This window comes from Ursus americanus, chromosome 11 (genome assembly GCF_024610735.1).
Source record: "Ursus americanus isolate L20-20 chromosome 11, mUrsAme1.1.p, whole genome shotgun sequence".
Lineage (NCBI taxonomy): Eukaryota > Metazoa > Chordata > Mammalia > Carnivora > Ursidae > Ursus > Ursus americanus.
Window position 1 is genome coordinate 60352643 of NC_142137.1, and position 16746 is coordinate 60369388.

The following is a 16746-nucleotide window of genomic DNA, read 5'->3' on the forward strand; positions in this document are numbered from 1 at the left end:
CCATTAAGGAGGGCACGTGATGTCATGAGCACTGGCTGTTTTTTTTTTTTTTAAAGATTTTATTTATTTGACAGACAGAGATGCAGCAAGAGAGGGAACACAAGCAGGGGGAGTGGGAGAGGGAGAAGCAGGCTCCTCACTGAGCAGGGAGCCGGATGTGGGGCTCCATCCCACGACCCAGGGATCGTGACCTGAGCTGAAGGCAGATGCTTAAAGACTGAGCCCCCCAGGCGCCCCATGAGCACTGGGTATTTGTGTAGCTGCTGCATCACTATGTCTGTAATACACGACACGTTAATTAATTGTATTTAAATTAAAAAATGAAAAAATTAAATGGCATTAAATACATGTATAATAAAAAGAAAGAAAGAAAGAAAGAAAGAAAGAAAGAAAGAAAGAAAGAAAGAAAGAAAAAGAAAACCTGTTATGTTTCCTGCCCCTGAGAGAAATGGGTTTAGAAAGAGGAGGTCATACCCTGTCCAGCGACAGGAGCTTGAGGCAGTGTCCCGGGTGTGTGCGGTGTGCACTGTGACGCTGTGGTTTGGCTGCTCTCGCCCTCGCTCCCTCAAGCCAGTCCCCTGCTGACTTTCTCCTTGCCTGCAGCGGGGAGTGCTTGGACCTGGGCCACAGTGGGTCGAGTTTTAACTGGGGGTGCTCCAGTCTACTTGTTACAGGGACCTGGCGCTCCTTGCATAGAGCTGAAGTCTGCAGCCCTCTGTGGTCAGTAGACTTGGTGCGGGTGGGGGTTTGTGCTGGTTCTAGCGGCGGGGGGTGGGGGGGCGCAGCTCTGGTTCTCAGGCACGCTGGTCCCAGTGAAGAAGCACCTGCAGAGTGCAGGGGGTGGGGCTTGGGGTAAGGGGCTCAGGCCTCCACTCTGCCGTTCCCCAAAGTCAGTCCCTGCTGATGGCGGGGGTGTACAAATGGCTTCAGCCCACTCCCTTGTTCCCGGGAGGGGTGTGTGTGTACCTGCTCCTGTCTGGGAAGCCCTCACAGAAGAGGGAACAATCTCCCTCATGGGTCACACGCATCCTCAGATCCCTGCCTTCACCCTGGTGACTGGTGAAGCTTTGTCCCGGAAGGGAAGTCACACCAACGCAAAGGAGCTTGGAGTTGGGAGTAAGGTGCAGCCAAAAGCCAGCGTCAAGGTCACCTGCCCTCAGGAGGTGACTCTGCCACTATGCTAAGGGACGGGGGAGCTCAGTGGTGCCCGCTGGCTCTTCTGTCCCCTCAGAGGCAACGCCGCCTCTCCCAGATGCTCTCCAACAAGGGAGAACCCTCTTTCCCAGTGCGTCCCCGGGGACCCTCAGATTTCACCATCACCTTCCAGGTCATCTGCCCTCCCCCTCCACGGGAGCACGGCTACGCCTGTCAGGCTCCACACCAGCCACACCACAGACTTCTAAAACTCCAGTCTTTGAGCTCTGCTGGTTGTAAAAACTGACTATCATGGACCCATCTCGTTTTCCCAGTCAATGGCTTTGGAGAAGTGTTTTCCTGTGTGATCCCCCGTGTGCTCCTCTCTCCCTCCGTCTCTCTCTCACTTCTCTCTGTGATCAGGTCTTCCTCCCCGCTGAGGCACCTGCACTGCTTTTCTCCCCTAGATCACACCTCCACAACTCCTACCTTCCGGGATGTGGCCTCTTCTCTCCCTCTGGTTGTGTAGTTTGTTCTGTCAGTCCTCAGATCGCTTTCTTGGGTGTTCAGAGTGACTTGATGTTTTTCTAGCTGCGTTCGAGGGATGAGGGAAGCTTAGGGTCCTCCTCCTACTCCACCACCCCAGCTTCCCCTCTCTAACCTTGTTTTATTTAAAAGACTTGAGGTTGTGTCTCAAAAGAGAGAAAGAATCCCTGAGGTTCTCTAATGTCATATAGTATTTTTTTAAACAAAAGACAGGATGATGATGCCGACAAGTGTCTCATTTCCAATACCAGAAAAGAACTTGGATAATATTTTCTCTGTACAGAATTCTTGTTTTAGCTGTTAGAAGGCAAAGTGCAGGAATCCCAACAGTTCGCATTAATGCTACGAAGAAGAGCAGAGATGGATTATCGTGACCCGGAATGAAGGCAGTGAGCTGTTCCGTCTCCTCCACAAACGCGATCATCTGGAGGATTCTCCCTTTGTCGTAGGGATTGAGGCTCCTAAGGCGAACAGCAGATGGTGGAAAGATCGCCCACCAGGAGGGAGGGGGGTGCAGGAGAGCACATCCTCAGGGGCGTCTTAGAGCAACTTCAGCTTCTCAAAGAGCAACAGGAGCTTGGTCAAGTGGCCCGAGGAAATCTCGGGTCAGTCCTTCTGCCCTCCCCCCTTCAGTCACTCCCTATCTCAAAGCCCTGTCCTCACTGATGATCAGGCACCTGCCCACACCTCCCCAATGCCTGGGTCCAGAGCCTGAACGCACTCTTCCTGCATCAGCACCACACAGACTCGGCCCCAGACCCCCTCCTGAACAGTGCGGCTCAAGACTAAAGCCGGGAATGATTCATCTGTTCCCTTTACTTAGATCTTGACCCACCCTTTTGATCAGAAGCCATAGAGGAGGGGCTGGGAGGACCTGGATCCTGGTCCCTGTAGCCTTGCGGAGGAGGTGGGGAGGGTAGTTCAGACACAAATCCATCTTCCCTTGTCTTCCGCCTCTTCTCACTCTGGTAGCTGAACCCGAGCCCTGAGTGTGACTGTCCTTGCCCTGCCTCATGCTTTCCTGCGCTGGTCCGTCAGGTTGCAGCATCCAACTCCAATAGCTCAATCCCCTCTCTCTCCAGAGTCACCTCTGCTCAAGGCAGGGGCAGTTCAGCTGGCGTGGGCTCTGGGCTCTGCAGGAGACTAGCTGCCAGGTAAGAGCGCTGGGGTTGAATCAGGAATCCTAGCGGTCCATGGAGATCTGGCCTTCTAATCTCATCCTGGAGACTCTCCCCATTGGCCTTCTGTCTTACCTGCCACCACCCAAGGAGAGTTTTGTGTTCTGCCGAAATCCATGAAATCCAAGAGGGAGAGCTGAGCTAGCTGCCTGTGGGCAGTCCTGGGCTTTGCCCTGCCCCAGGAGCACACTCCTCTTTTATCCAAGTGTTATTGGACGGACCCGACAACTCTGAGAAATTGCTCAATGATTCTTCCATTTTTTTTATTTTTAAATTTTTATTATTATTATTTTTAAAGATTTTATTTATTTGACAGAGAGAGGGACAGCCAGGGAGAGAGGGAACACAAGCAGGGGGAGTGGGAGAGGAAGAAGCAGGCTCCCAGGGAGGAGCCTGATGCAGGGCTTATCCCAGAATACTGGGATCACGCCCTGAGCCAAAGGTAGCTGCTTAACGACTGAGCCACCCAGGTGCCCCCCTTCCATTTTTTTTTTTTTTAAATTATTCGACAGAGAGGAGAGAGAGAACAAGCTGGGGGGGGGGGGGAGCGGCAGGAGGGAGGGGGGGCGGAGGCCAGGAGGAGAGGATTGCCTGGGTCCTGCCAGCCAGGGCTGGATCCCAGCATTCCCGGATCCTCAACTGAGCAGAAGGCAGATACTTAATGGACTGAACTGCCCAGATGTCCCAATAATGGCTTCTAATAAAGAAATCAGATTTTGTGCTACCAGTCACTAAACAAGATATCACGTTTTTGTTTTTTTTTTAAATCATTTATTTATTTGTCAGAGAGAGAGACCACAAGCAGGGGGAGCAGCTGGCAGAGGGAGAGGGAGAAGCAGGCTCCCGCTGAACAGGCAGCCCGATGAGGCACTCGATCCCAGGACTCTGGGATCATGACCTGAACCGAAGGCAGATGCTTAACCGACTGAGCCACCCAGTGTCCCAGATATCATCTTTTAAGTGACTAATTGACCTGCATTATGTAAACATGGAGAGGAAATGGCTTCCAGTTTTAGACTAAATTTGATAAGTAAAAGTTTAATGAAAATTTTAAACAACGCCACATTAAAGATTTGTTGCAATAGAAGATTGAGCAAATACACAGTTCAGTACATTGTCACTATACTGCATGTTAATCCCCAGAATTTATGAGCCTCATAACCGGAGGTTTGTTACCTTTTACCACCTTCCCCCCTTCCCACTGTCCTTCTAAGTAGAGTTCTCTTGATTATTTGTGAGATTTTCAATCTTTTCATAGGCTTATTTGCCATGTATTGCACCTTCGGAGAACAAGGCTTGTTCCGATGTGTTTATAGGAACTCTTTATCTATACTGGATACTGATCCTTTATCCATGGAGAAATAAAACAACTTCTGGAAGCAGATCTGTTTCCTTCATGAAGACCCTCTGTGCACTCTGAAGGAGGGGAGTCGGAGAGGAGGGATCAAAGGAGACTCACTGCTGGGGATGTGCAGTCCGGGGGAATCTGAATCTCACTGCTTCATTCCCAGAATTTTTTCTGCACCCAGAGTGTCAGCGTCATGTTTGAGAGGTGGTTTCCAAGTGATTCTTGGCATCTTGAGATTACTACTTGAGAGGTGGTTTCCAAGTGATTCTTAAATTGTTTCCACAAGAAATCTAGCAGAATCACTAGTTTTATTTACTCCCTAACATAAAGGGAGACTGGATGTTATTTCTTTCCCCTGAGTTATAATATAAACTTCTGAAATAATTCGCTATTTAATGAATATTTTCTTCAAATACTTATTTAAATGTCTATTAAAGGATAAATTACTAAAGGAAACTACCACAAATATAATACTGTTCTCTTTAAAAGACCTGAGTCTCAAAAGAGAGAAAGAACCATGAGTTTCTCTACCTTCACATAGTATTCTTTTACCAACAAACAGCTTATGACGTTGATAAGTGTCTGATTTCCGATACCAAAGGAGAATTCGGGAAATATTCTCTTTGTTCAGAATTCTTGTTCAAGTAATTAGAAGGCAAAGTGCAGGAATCCCAAGAATTAGTACCAGAGGATGAGAGTTAAGAAAAAGTGCAGATGGGAGACACAGGACTCAGAAACAAACTGAGGGCTTCAGAGGGGAGGGGGGGTGGGGGAATGGGATAGGCTGGTGATGGGTAGTAAGGAGGGCACGTATTGCATGGTGCACTGGTGTTATATGCAACTAATGAATCATCGAACTTTACATCAGAAACCAGGGATGTACTGTATGGTGACTAACATAATGTAATAAAAAAAACATTAAAAAATAAATAAATAAATTTAAAAAAATCATACAGGAAGATCGGTAGGAGAAGGAAGGGAAGAATGAAGGGGGGGTAAGCAGAAGGGGGAATGAACCATGAGAGATTGTGGACTCTGGGAAACAAACTGAGGGCTTCAGAGGGGAGGGAGGAGGGGGAATGGGATAGGCTGGTGATGGGTAGTAAGGAGGGCACGTATTGCATGGTGCACTGGGTGTTATATGCAAATAATGAATTATGGAACACTGCATCAAAAACTGGGGATGTACTGTATGGTCACTAATACAATAAAATAAAAATTATTAAAAAAAAAAAAAAAAAAGAAAAAGTGCAGAGAAGAATCCTCATGACCGAGAATGAACGCAGTGCAATACTGCACCTCCGTCACAATCACGATCTCCTGGGGGATTGGAGGATTCCGCCTTTGCCACAGGCATCGAAGGTCCTGTTGGTCGACATGAACAGCAGGTGGAAGCCAGGCCGTCCACCAGAAGGGAGAGAGCGGAAGGAGAGCACGTCCTCAGGGGTTTCTTGGTAACAACTTCAGTCTCTAAAAGAGAAACAGGAGCTTGTTTCAGTGGCTGAGGGAATCCTGGGTCAGTCCTCCTGGGCTTCTCCCTCCCCAGTTACTCCCTGGCTCAAAGCCCAGCTCCCAGTGAGGGTCGAGTATCACCTTACAGTTTCCGCCACCCCTGGAACTCCCAACCCGAGTCCAGCAGCCTGAACAAACTCCTCCCTCAATACCATAAAACAGTCAGCCCCAGGCCCTACTACTGGACACCTGGGCTCAAGACTAAAGCCACCAATGATTCATCTGCTCCCATTACATAGATCCTGTCCCCTCTCCGGTGGGAAGGCCTAAGAGAGTGGCAGGGAGCCAGCCAGAGAGGGACCTGGATCCTGGTTCCTGTAGCCTTGGGGAAGGGTGTAGGCAAAGATTTTTCTTCCCTTGTCTTCAGCCTCTCCTCACCCTGGTAGCCTAACACAAGCTCTGAGTGTGACTGTCCTTGCCCTGCCTCATGCTTTCCTCGTTCTGTCAAGTTACAGCATCCCATTCCAGTAACAGCTCTCTCCCATTTACTTTCTGAGTCGTCACTACTCAAGTCACGGCAGTTCAGCTGGCTTGGGCTCTGGGCTCTGTAGGAGACTAGCTGCCAGGCGAGAGCACCAGGGCTAAGCCAGGAATCCCAGGGGTCCGTGGAGTTCTGGCCTTCTAATCTCATCCTGGAGAGTCTCTCCCATTGGCCTTCTGTCTTACCTGCCACCATCCAAGGAGAGCTGTGTGGGAGCAGAGCCCTGAAAGCTGCCTTTGGTTGGGTTTGCAGAGGCCTTCCCACCCCTCTTCCTTGGTTCAGACTCTGGCCCCTCTCCTGTATGCACCATGGAGAGATTCCCCATCCCCAGGACACATCACGTGCAGCCACCTGCTGCTCTCACCCAAACCAGGATATTGTCCAGGCTCTGTGTTCCTACTGTCGCCACACCACATCTCACACGGGCCTCTCCCCAGGTGAAGAGCTGGTCTGAGCCAGGCCTGATTTTGCTCAATCCCTTTAGCATCAATAGGACGTAAAGCCTGGTGTGGGCCCCTGTGCTTTCCCACTGGCCTTTGACAGTGAGGCGCTATCAGAATTCAAGGCTAAGCATGCCTAGGTAATTGCGATCAAGCAACGTGCAGTCTTGGTCCTGGTTCCTTTTATGGGTCAACTTGACTGGGCTAAGGGATGTGCCAATAGCTGGGAAAACATTCTTTCTGGGTCTGTCTAGAGGGTGTTTCTGGAAGAGATGAGCATTTGAATCAGCAGACTGACTAAAGAAGACTGTCCTCATCCAATCCACGAGGGCCTGAATGGAACAAAAGTCAGAGGAAAGGTGACTCTGCTCTTGGTTTGGCTGGGCCTGCCTTCTCCCGCCCTCAGACATTAGTCATCAGCACTCCTGGTGTTTGCTTCCTCAGACCGGGATCTAGACTGACACCCCGGATGCGCTGATTCTCAGGCCTTCGGGTTCGCACTGGAACCCCCCAGCAGCTTTCCTGTTACTCCAGCTCGCAGACAGCGAATTAGGAGACTTGGTCTCCCTCCATAATCGTGAGCCAACCCTAGTGATGATTATCCACGTCAACATTTACATCCCAGCTCCTGGTCGCTCTCTTTTTTGGGAGAAGCTTATATAGTCGAATGCATCTGGTCTCATTTTCAGGGTGAGACGGTTCAGGCAATAAGCCAAGGGGAAGGCTGGCTATTCACCTTTCTCTGTGCTCACCTCGGGCCTTCTGCCTCTCACTTCCCACTCAGTTCTGCCCATAGTACCTGTTACTCAAACGACTCTGCCTTGGATGCCAAGGAGGGTTAAGCACATGAGGAGCACAGAGAGAATGGAAGTGATCGACCTGATGGCTGCGCCTCTGACTTGGGGTGTACCCGGGGTTGTGGCTGGTGCTCCTGAAATGGAAACACAATAGTGAAAGCGCTTGTCTGGGGCCCCAAACTGGGGGGATGAGTCCTTAGCTCCTGCTGCCGGGTCATCCTACAGTGCAGAGAGCCTCCGGCCGCCAAGTTTGTGGCAGCCACTGTGACAGGTCTGGGGATGGAAAGGAGAGAGGGGGTGGGTTCACGCAGATCACACAGCGAGTGGGGGGAGCAAGGGTTTCCATATAGACAGTCACTCCTGCTGTGACAGAAGAGGAGGGGACACATAGGGATGGTGACAGAGACATCTTGTGAGAGGCTGACATTTCAAGTGGCACTGAAGGCTTTCAAGAAAGAGACCAGATGAGATGTCAAACAACAATGAGGCTCAGAAAAGCGAACAGTAGTAAGAAGTAAATCTCTGGAAACAGAATGATGCCTTTGTGTTTGGAGCCAGCAAGAAACCCACACTGAGAGGACCAAAGGTACGCACAGTAGGGAGAGAGGCCAGGAGGTGAGAAGGGAAAGGAAGGATGCTAGAACATTCGAGTGGCCCTTGTACTCCTAAGAACAACTCATCATGTGTGTATCACTTACACACACACACACACACACACACTAGTGGGGTAGGCCGACCTCTTTGCAAGCGAACCAGCACTCCAGCCAGTCTTCTGAGTTACCTGTTGTCTCCCGCATTTCCTCCAAGTGCTCTGATACTTGCTGGAGCCAGCTCATACAGTCTCCGTCTGAGACCCTCATGAGGAACTCGGTCAGCTCTCTGTCACTGTCCAACATGTCCTTTAACCGTTGGTCTCCGGAATCATCCACTGTCCACTTTCTGTTCTCCAGTTCAAAGTCGGGGGTTATCTGCCCATTGAGGTGAAACCTCCAGAAACTTCTGCGCTCTCTGTTGGCCCCACGCTCACATGTCAGCCTGCCCTGCAGGGTACAAAAATCTGCCCCCCGCCCCCACCATTGGAAACAAGTCAGCCTCTGGTCTTGACCAATCCTTTGCCCCTGGTGCTGTGCACGCCTCGGCTCCCCTTCACCCCTCCCGGGCCTGCTCTGTCCCCCTTGTCTGCCCTGGCTGCTGGGCCGCGTGTGTGGGACCCACTTCTAAGTTTTACATGAACACAGTAGCTCCCTGGCCCTACCAAACTGCTCTCCTTCTGCCCTGGGCCTTTCAGACTTACCTCTGTTACTGGAAGTCTCTGCTGTGATCTCGAGGGGTTTCGTTTTGAGCTCATTGCACGAGTCTTCCAGAGTTTCCTTCTGTCTCTCCCAAAATGGGATGTCCTTCAGCTGCAACCCCAGACGACCAACAGGTTTGAGCTCCTTGCTCTGAGAGTCATAGTAGACAAATGTGTTTCCATTGATCTGACCTTCAATCTTATACCATGGTTGTCCAGGCCTGGCCGGAGATATGATGGAGAAATCGTAGAGAAGACAGAGCACATCTGCGAAGGAAAAGCACACGCAGAGGTTGGGGTTGGAAGAGAATGACAGGCAGGCACCCCTCTGCCATCTAGGTGACAGCAACAGCACCTCTGCGGGCCGAGCTGGCAGAGCAAGGCCTGTCCCTGCACAGCCCCTTCCCCCTAGCAGTGGAGGCTGGCGCTCCTCCCTTGTTTGAGGAGGACCAGGACGCCTCTGCCTGCCAGGAAACCACATATTCCCAGACATGACCCCCGCCTACCGGGTGGACCCCCAGCATCACCCAGTCTCTACCCAATCCAGGCCCATGCCGGGCTGGCTATGGAAAGAAGAGGTCTACAGGCCAGAGGACTGTCAGGAGGTAGGCCAGTGTCCTGTAGGAAGATGAGGGGCAGGAAGGGGGCTGCTCTTGAGGAGCTGGGGCAGGGTGGGGGCAGGGTGAGGATAGAATCCAAAGTCAGAGAAGGGAGAGTTCAGGATCATGGGTCACAGGCTTTAGCTTGGCCCTCGGAGATGATGCTAATTTGCTACAGTGATGGGTCCTGGAAAGTTGAAGAAAGGGAAGGCCTGTGTTGCACTGACTAGTATATCAGGAACTTCTAAGCAGAGACTAGAGGAATGGATTACAAGGCTCAGAGAAGTGTGTTAAGTCAGAATGGTATAGTAAGCAAAGCAAAACAAACAAACAAAATCTCCCAAAACAAAAAACCCAGAAAAGGTCCACAAAATATATCCCCGGCCAGGTCTGAAGGCCTCTTTCTTTATCAAAGCCATAAAATGCACGGTGAGAAGGGCACCAGGGTTGTCAAGAAGCTCAGTGACGGCTCCCTGATGGCCAAGCGTGGCAGAAGGAGACGGTGTTGCAGAAATAGGGGCCCAGTAGTAATGGGGGTGAAAAATCCCGAAATAATAGATTTGAGATACAGGCGCTCAACTGTCAGAAGCAGGGAGGCAGCAATGACTGCAATGATCCCAGGGGCTGGAATGCCAGCCAGGGCCTGCTCCACAGAAACCTCTCCATCCCTTTGGCTCCCAGAACACAGTGATCCTAGAGGCAAAATAGCTGGACAGCCAACCCAGAGGCTGTAAGCAGCCACCCGACAGAAAGTCTGGATCCTTTGCCCAGGTTCCAGACCTGAGCCACTTCTCAGAGCTGGGATCCAGGTCTAGAAAGAGGCCGGGTTCTAGTGAGGAGGGTCCCTCTATGTTGACAACAAGTGTAATGATTCCTACTGCATTTGCCCAGAGTCAGATGGCTATTTACTGGGGTAAGTGCATACCGACAGCCAGAAATCACCCACACGTTCATACTGGCCCTAGTGTGTGAGCTGACATCGTCCTCAGGGATGCAAGTGTCATCATGCCCCCCCGAACCTGATGTGGTGCAGGGTAGTGTGTGTGTTAGGCTGGTGGGCGGGGGGGGGGGGGCAGGTAATGAAAATACAGGCGTCCCAGGTACTGTTCACAGTGGTGTCATTTGGCTCAGGGACCCACACAGGGACTATTTCACATTCCCTGCATTTGTAGCAGTAACGAAAAATCTTTCTAGCTGTTGGGTTGAGGACTATGCAGTAGGGACATCAAGTACAATATTCTTACACCATCTCCTCTTTTTTCCTAATACAATGTTAAAGCATCTCCCTTCCTGGATGAAAGGACAGAATTAAGTATCAATCTTCAAACCTCTGTAGGGGGGGAGAGCGGCCTTGGAGGCAGCGTTGGGCAGGTGGTGCGGAGACCTGTGCAGGAGCGCCCCCTCGCCCCGGGACCCTGTGGTCCTCCAGCTTCTCCACGCCTGGGGCGGGACTCCGCCCGCCCCGCGCCGGGGACGCCCATCCGCCGCTCGCCGGAGGCCCGCCGGCCGCACACGTCCCCGAGCCGGGCCCAGGACAGGGGCGGCTGGAGGAGGCCGGGCGGGCTGCGAAGCGGGGGCGGTGGTGGTCGGAGGCTGTGGTGTGGGCAAGTCGGCGCCCACCATCCAGTGCATCCAGGCTTATTTGTAACAGATTAGGACCCAACCATCCAGGATTCCTACACAAAGTAGTGTGGTTCCCAGCTAGATACTCTGGATGTAGCAGGACTAGAAGAGCTCGGAGCTAGGAGAGAACAGTGTATGACAACGGGCGAGGGGGGGTTCCTGTGGGTCTTTTCAGTTACAGATGGAGGCAGTTGTGCAGAAATCTGTAAGTTTCAAAGACAGATTCTCAGACTGAAGGACTGAGTTGAGTTTCCAATGATTTTAATTGGTAATAAAGCAGATGTGGATCATCAAAGACAGGTAACACGGGAAGAAGGACCACACTTAGCACGGCCACTGAAGGTAATATACATGGAGGCGTCGGCCAAGATGAGCACAAATGTAGATGGAGCTTTCCACGAACTTGTGCTGGTTATAAAGAGCAGGAATGCCCTCCTTCACCAGAACCAACACGGAAAGAAAAAGACAAGAAAGGCTTCCATTGTGTCATTTTCCAAGGATCCCTTGAACTTTAGATACAAATGGGCAGGAAAAGGCCTCGTCTTCTCCTTCTCACCTTATGGTTTCCCTCACATCACATTGGCACCTTTCTAGCCTTCGACAAATGATCACTGTGATAGCCTTAGACCAAGAAGCTGGCTAACCCTTTCTGTGAAAAATTCCATGGTCATTTCAAGACAGAGTTAAAGGAAACACTAAGGCTGTTTCGAAGATTATCTGATTCCTTAAAAATACTAAATTAACAGTAGAAACTCTTTGTCCTCTGACGGGAGTGCAGAAGAAGCAGGGGAAGCGGGAAATATTCTTTTTTAAGGGTTTACATATTAATAGCCATGAATTGGTTTTGGAACCCAAGCAGTTTGCCAAGCTGAAGTCATAGGTTGTGAAATAACTTTAAACTTCTGGAATCGTATTTCCTACTGTTACTCTAAGTAGAAATGTGAGGAGGTTTTTAAAAATGTGAATTTTTGCCTATCTCTAAAAATTTTGATGTCAACTTTACTTAACTTTAAATACACTGAATTGAATACACCAAAGTGAGACATCTCAGACCTTTACCGATGCTACAGCTTTCGTTTTCCAGTGGTCCAAATACCAACATGCCTATCGTATTTATGGATTAAAAACTGCTTATGAAGCCTTTATTAAGTGCTCCACTTCTAAAGATGATAATAAGGTCCTATGTATGTGCCAACTATTTGGACTTATTCTGGACTTAGGCCTTTCAATGTTCTTGTTTTTTTTTTTTAATTTTTAAAAAAGATTTTTATTTATTCGACACAGAGAGCACAAGCAGGGAGAGGAAGAAGCAGGCTCCCCATGGAGCAAGGAACCTGATGTGGGGCTCAATCCAGGACTCTGGGATCATGAGCTGAGCTAAAGGCTGATGCTTAACTGACTGAGCCACCCAGGCATCCCTGTTCTTGGTTTTTAAGTTAACTCTTTTCACAGCCATGTTGAGAGTAAAAATAGGTAATTTCTGTCTGTCTTCCTTTTCAAGGGAGAAGGGATTAAAAAAAAAACTAAAACTGTTTTTGTTTGTAATATAAAATATGAAATTGATCTTTCCGAGGTCAGAGATTAATGTTTTTGCTATATAATTTATACATTATTTCCTTACCAAACTAGTTAACAAGTATTTTTATATGTTTGTAAGCAAATATGCTTTCACAGCATACCTCTGTATATGTAAAGATAAGTATTTAATTCTCACTGTTTACTTTTAACTGACAAAGGAAAAAAAAAAAGTGAAAACTACAGAAACTATGGTAGAACTTCACTTGCCTTTCTGGTCCTGGTCCTGGTCCTGGTGGTGCCCACCTCTGGCCAGTCACATACCTGCTTGAGAAACCTCCACAGATGACAGCAGGACAACCTGAAGTCACCTTTGATACCCTGTAGTAGGTACTGGCTGTTTTACCAAGTAGTAAGTGTAAAACTTTTAACTGACAATTAGTGTAATTGTGGATGGCTTCTGATTTTGCTTTTAATTCTGTGGATTGTGTTTAAACAATTCAAAAGTATGTTCCTGATTGTGAGAAACTAAGTGGTATGGCAGTTGTCACTTATTGAATGTGTACAACAGTCAGACAAAGTTGATAAAGTGTACCCTTTATCTTCAGGTGCTAGAATTAAAATTGATCTGTTATCTCTCTCTCTCTCTCTCACACACACACACACAACCCCATAAAAAAACCTCTGTAAGGATGCAGGTGTGTGAACCCTATCCTATTTTCACTGAAATGCCAGCCTGGTGCAAAGATTCTCTGTCTCTATTAAATATTGCATAGGTCTCTGTTGTAACTACTCGAATCTGCGGCCTTAGCAGGGAAGTGGCCATAGACAATATGTGGATGAATGTGCGGCTGTACCTGCTTTTTGGGCCACGGGACCCCAAAGACACTGTGACAAGGAGCACTGCAGGAAAATATTCCATGCCCTTTGTGACACTCTAACATTGCAACGTTCCACCACCTAGTGACCGACCGAGGCTATGACACTCGAGGCTGGAAAGTTATCAGCCTGTCCCAGGCTCTGGTCATCGTGTATTAGAGCCATGTGGGAAACAAAGGCAGAGTGACATTCCTCTAGGGACTCAACTGCCTCAATGTTAATGCTTTGCTAAGGGCAAAAGGCAATCCTAGCCTGACCCCCCCCCCCCCAAGTATCCTGTAAATCTACTTTAACATATAAAAATTCCTTTGGAAACTTCATCTCTAACTTCCCCAAGATACATATTGGCAATCATCCCCCAAGCATACGGCCCACTGATATACATCTGAAGGGTCTCATGACTAAGGTTTTATAAGACGGTAGTAAATGACCTTTTCCCAACAATAGCTATCCCCTCAAGGTCCTGGAAACCTTGCTTCCAAAATTCCTTAGAGACTTATGCTATCCCGAACCCCCTCCCAACGTGAAAGTATATATTGGGCCACCCCTCATGACCCCGGGGGCAGCTCTTTCTGCCCACAGGTCCTGTCCCCGTGCTTTAATAAACCACCATGTTGCACCCAAGACGTCTCAATTCTTTCTTGGTTCTCGGCTCCGGAATCCCCTCGGCTCCGGACTTCACCCCACGTCACCTCACCTATGTCCCACAACCACAGCAAGAGGGGCTCACCCTGAGCTGGGTGGTGCTGGATGGTGCCAGGATGTGGCTGCTCAAGGAGGGCCCGGGGAGGAACAAGCCTTGAGCCTTTGCTCAAGTGCGCTGGGAAGTCTAATGGTGGACAATTGTGGGGGTTGGTGACCCATCGAGAAGTTGCTTGAGTGGCAGAGTCAGGGGCTGGTGTGGGGCCCAGGCCCCGCGGGATCGCCGTGTCCTGCCCAGAGCCCGGGGCTGGGGCGGCGGCTCCCCGAGGACAGGCAGCGGCTGGGGCCGACCGCAAACTCCCCGCCGCGCCCTCTCTCCCTCCCCAGCGCTCCGCGCGCCCGGCGCGGGGTAGTACGTGGTGGCCCAAGTCGCCTCTTTTCCTTCCCAGGGGGCGACCAACTTCCGGCGGACGGCACGGAGCCAGAGAGGAGCCCGGGGCGGGGACCTGAGGAGGGGGCGGCGGGGGCAGCCGGCGACGAGGTTCGCACAGCCCCGGGACTCACCTGTGTCTCGGCCGCCGCGCGTCGCGCCCTGGAACTTTGTGCGCGGCGCCGCCGCGGTCTCGCGCAGCAGCAGTAGAAACAGGAGCAGCCCAAACAGGAGCAGCAAGCGCCGCGGGAACCCGGCGGCGGCGGGCTCCATCGCGACCCCCAGCCTGGGGGGAGGCCCAGTAGAGGTCCCGAGCGGCTGCCGAAGGCACTCGCGGGCCGGAAAGAGTAACGTGCTTCCTGTCGCCGGGCCGGCCGGGACTTGGGCCGGTGCTGGGCTTTTCGCCGGAGGACGCTTCTCTTCGATCCAAGTGCTCCTGGATCCCCGCACGTCCACGGATCGGCGAGAAATCCGCAAAGATGATTCCAATTTGCTCTTCTACTCTTTGAGAGAGAGGAGGAGCGAGGGGGCGGGGCCTGGGGGGGCGGGGAAGCAGGCTCCTTCCTGAGCGCGGAGGCGCAGGCAGGGCCGAGGCTGAAGCTGGACGGGCGAGGCGGTCGCAAATAAAGCTGCTGTAACTGTAACTGTAACTGTAACTACAAGCTGCGGCGAGGCTGCCCGGGTAGAGGCTGCGGGAGTAGAGGCTGGCCAGGCCGAGGCTGCCTCAGGAAGGGCAGGCGGGACCATAGGGCGGTATAGGTGGCGGGGCTCAGCGTGGGCGGGGTCGCAGGACACCACCCTCGGACCCAACCAAAAGAAGGTACTTAACCGAGTCACCCAGGCGCCCCAGACTCCTCGAATTTTTGAGAAGGTTCTCAGTGCTGTTCTTCTATTTAACGAGCAGAGTCTTCCCGCTAAGCTGCACTTGCCCTGTGGCCTGAGGAGACTAATGGCATTTTATTTTATTTTTTTTTAAGATTTTATTTATTTATTCTACAGAGACAGAGACAGCCAGCGAGAGAGGGAGGGAACGCAAGCAGGGGGAGTGGGAGAGGAAGAAGCAGGCTCATAGGGGAGGAGCCTGATGTGGGGCTCCATCCCTTAAAGCGGGGATAACGCCCTGAGCCGAAGGCAGACGCTTAACCGCTGTGCCACCCAGGTGCCCCACTAATGGCATTTTAAAAAGTAATTTAAAAAATGGCAAATACGGTCAAACCACATAAAATTTACCATCTGCATCATTTTTAGTGTACATTAGTTTTAAGCCTCTCAATTTTTAATGTTGCTTCTGCGGTAAACCTAGTGTACCCTGATTGTTAGGTCTTTTATTTTTTATTTTATTTTATTTTATTATTTTATTTTATTTTAAAGAATTTATTTATTTGAGAGAGAGAGAGCACAGAGGGTGAGGCAGAGGGAGAAGCAGACGCTCCGCTGAGCAGAGAGTAGGATGCGGGGCTGGATCCTAGGACCCTGAGATCATGACCCGAGCTGAAGGCAGATGCTTATTAACCATCTGAGCCACCCAGGCGCCCCTAGGCCTTTTATTTTTACTTTGTTTCCTTTCATTTTCAGGGTGTCTTTTGAAATCAAAGTGTGCCTTGCATTATTTTTTAATCTAACCTGAGAATTTCAGTTCTCTCTTTTTTTTTTTTTTTTAAGATTTTATTTACTTACTTAACAGAGATAGAGACAGCCAGCGAGAGAGGGAACACGGCAGGGGGAGTGGGAGAGGAAGAAGCAGGCTCCTAGGGGAGGAGCCCGACGTGGGGCTCGATCCCATTACGCCGGGATAACGCCCTGAGCCGAAGGCAGACGCTTAACCGCTGTGCCACCCAGGCGCCCCGAGAATTTCAGTTCTTTAATTGGAGAGTTTAGCAGTTTACCTTTATTGTGATTACTATACAGTAGGAGTTATCTCAGCCATCATATTTTTCATTTATGCTGCTTTAAAAAAATTCCCTCTCGTATCTGCATTCCTTTTATTCGACTGACTTTTCTTCTGCTGTTTTAAATATTATTCATTCTAGTTTTCTTCTCGTAATCATTGCCCTTAAACTTTGATCATCTAATGTTTATTTACACTTATTTCATTGTTTTTGTTTGTATGAAGAAAATTATTTAGCATGTCTTCATATCTCTTTTGTGTGCTTCCTCCTGCCCCATTTCCCTGATATTACCCAGATTTTTTATTTCTGAGTTGTTGCTATACTTTTTCTTTCCTGTGCTAGAAACTTCCTCACCCTTCGCCCCCCTCCTTTTTAAGGCAACACTAATCTTTAACAAATTAACAATTTAAAAATTGTTTTTTAACAAAATTTTAACTACCTT

At 49.9% G+C, this 16746-nt stretch overlaps 1 protein-coding gene and 1 pseudogene across 2 annotated transcripts; one reads left to right on the forward strand and one right to left on the reverse strand.

The window, feature by feature from the left end:
* Positions 1-3414: 3414 nt before the first annotated feature.
* On the reverse strand, positions 3415-15237 carry LOC123797444 (UL16-binding protein 1-like). Of its 2 annotated transcripts, XM_045805344.2 has the most exons (5): positions 14550-15230; positions 8731-8994; positions 8218-8493; positions 7439-7570; positions 5552-5676 (listed from the first exon to the last, which is right to left on the reverse strand). In XM_045805344.2, the coding sequence occupies exons 1-4, from the start codon at positions 14686-14688 to the stop codon at positions 7446-7448; spliced, it is 804 nt and encodes a 267-aa protein (XP_045661300.1). In that variant the 5' UTR covers positions 14689-15230; the 3' UTR covers positions 5552-5676; positions 7439-7445. The 2 variants fall into 2 exon arrangements, with proteins under 2 accessions (XP_045661298.2, XP_045661300.1); XM_045805342.2 differs by lacking the exon at positions 7439-7570 and having other exon boundaries at positions 3415-5676; positions 14550-15237.
* Positions 9219-11464, forward strand: LOC123797402 (ras-related protein R-Ras2 pseudogene; annotated as a pseudogene).
* Positions 15238-16746: the final 1509 nt, after the last annotated feature.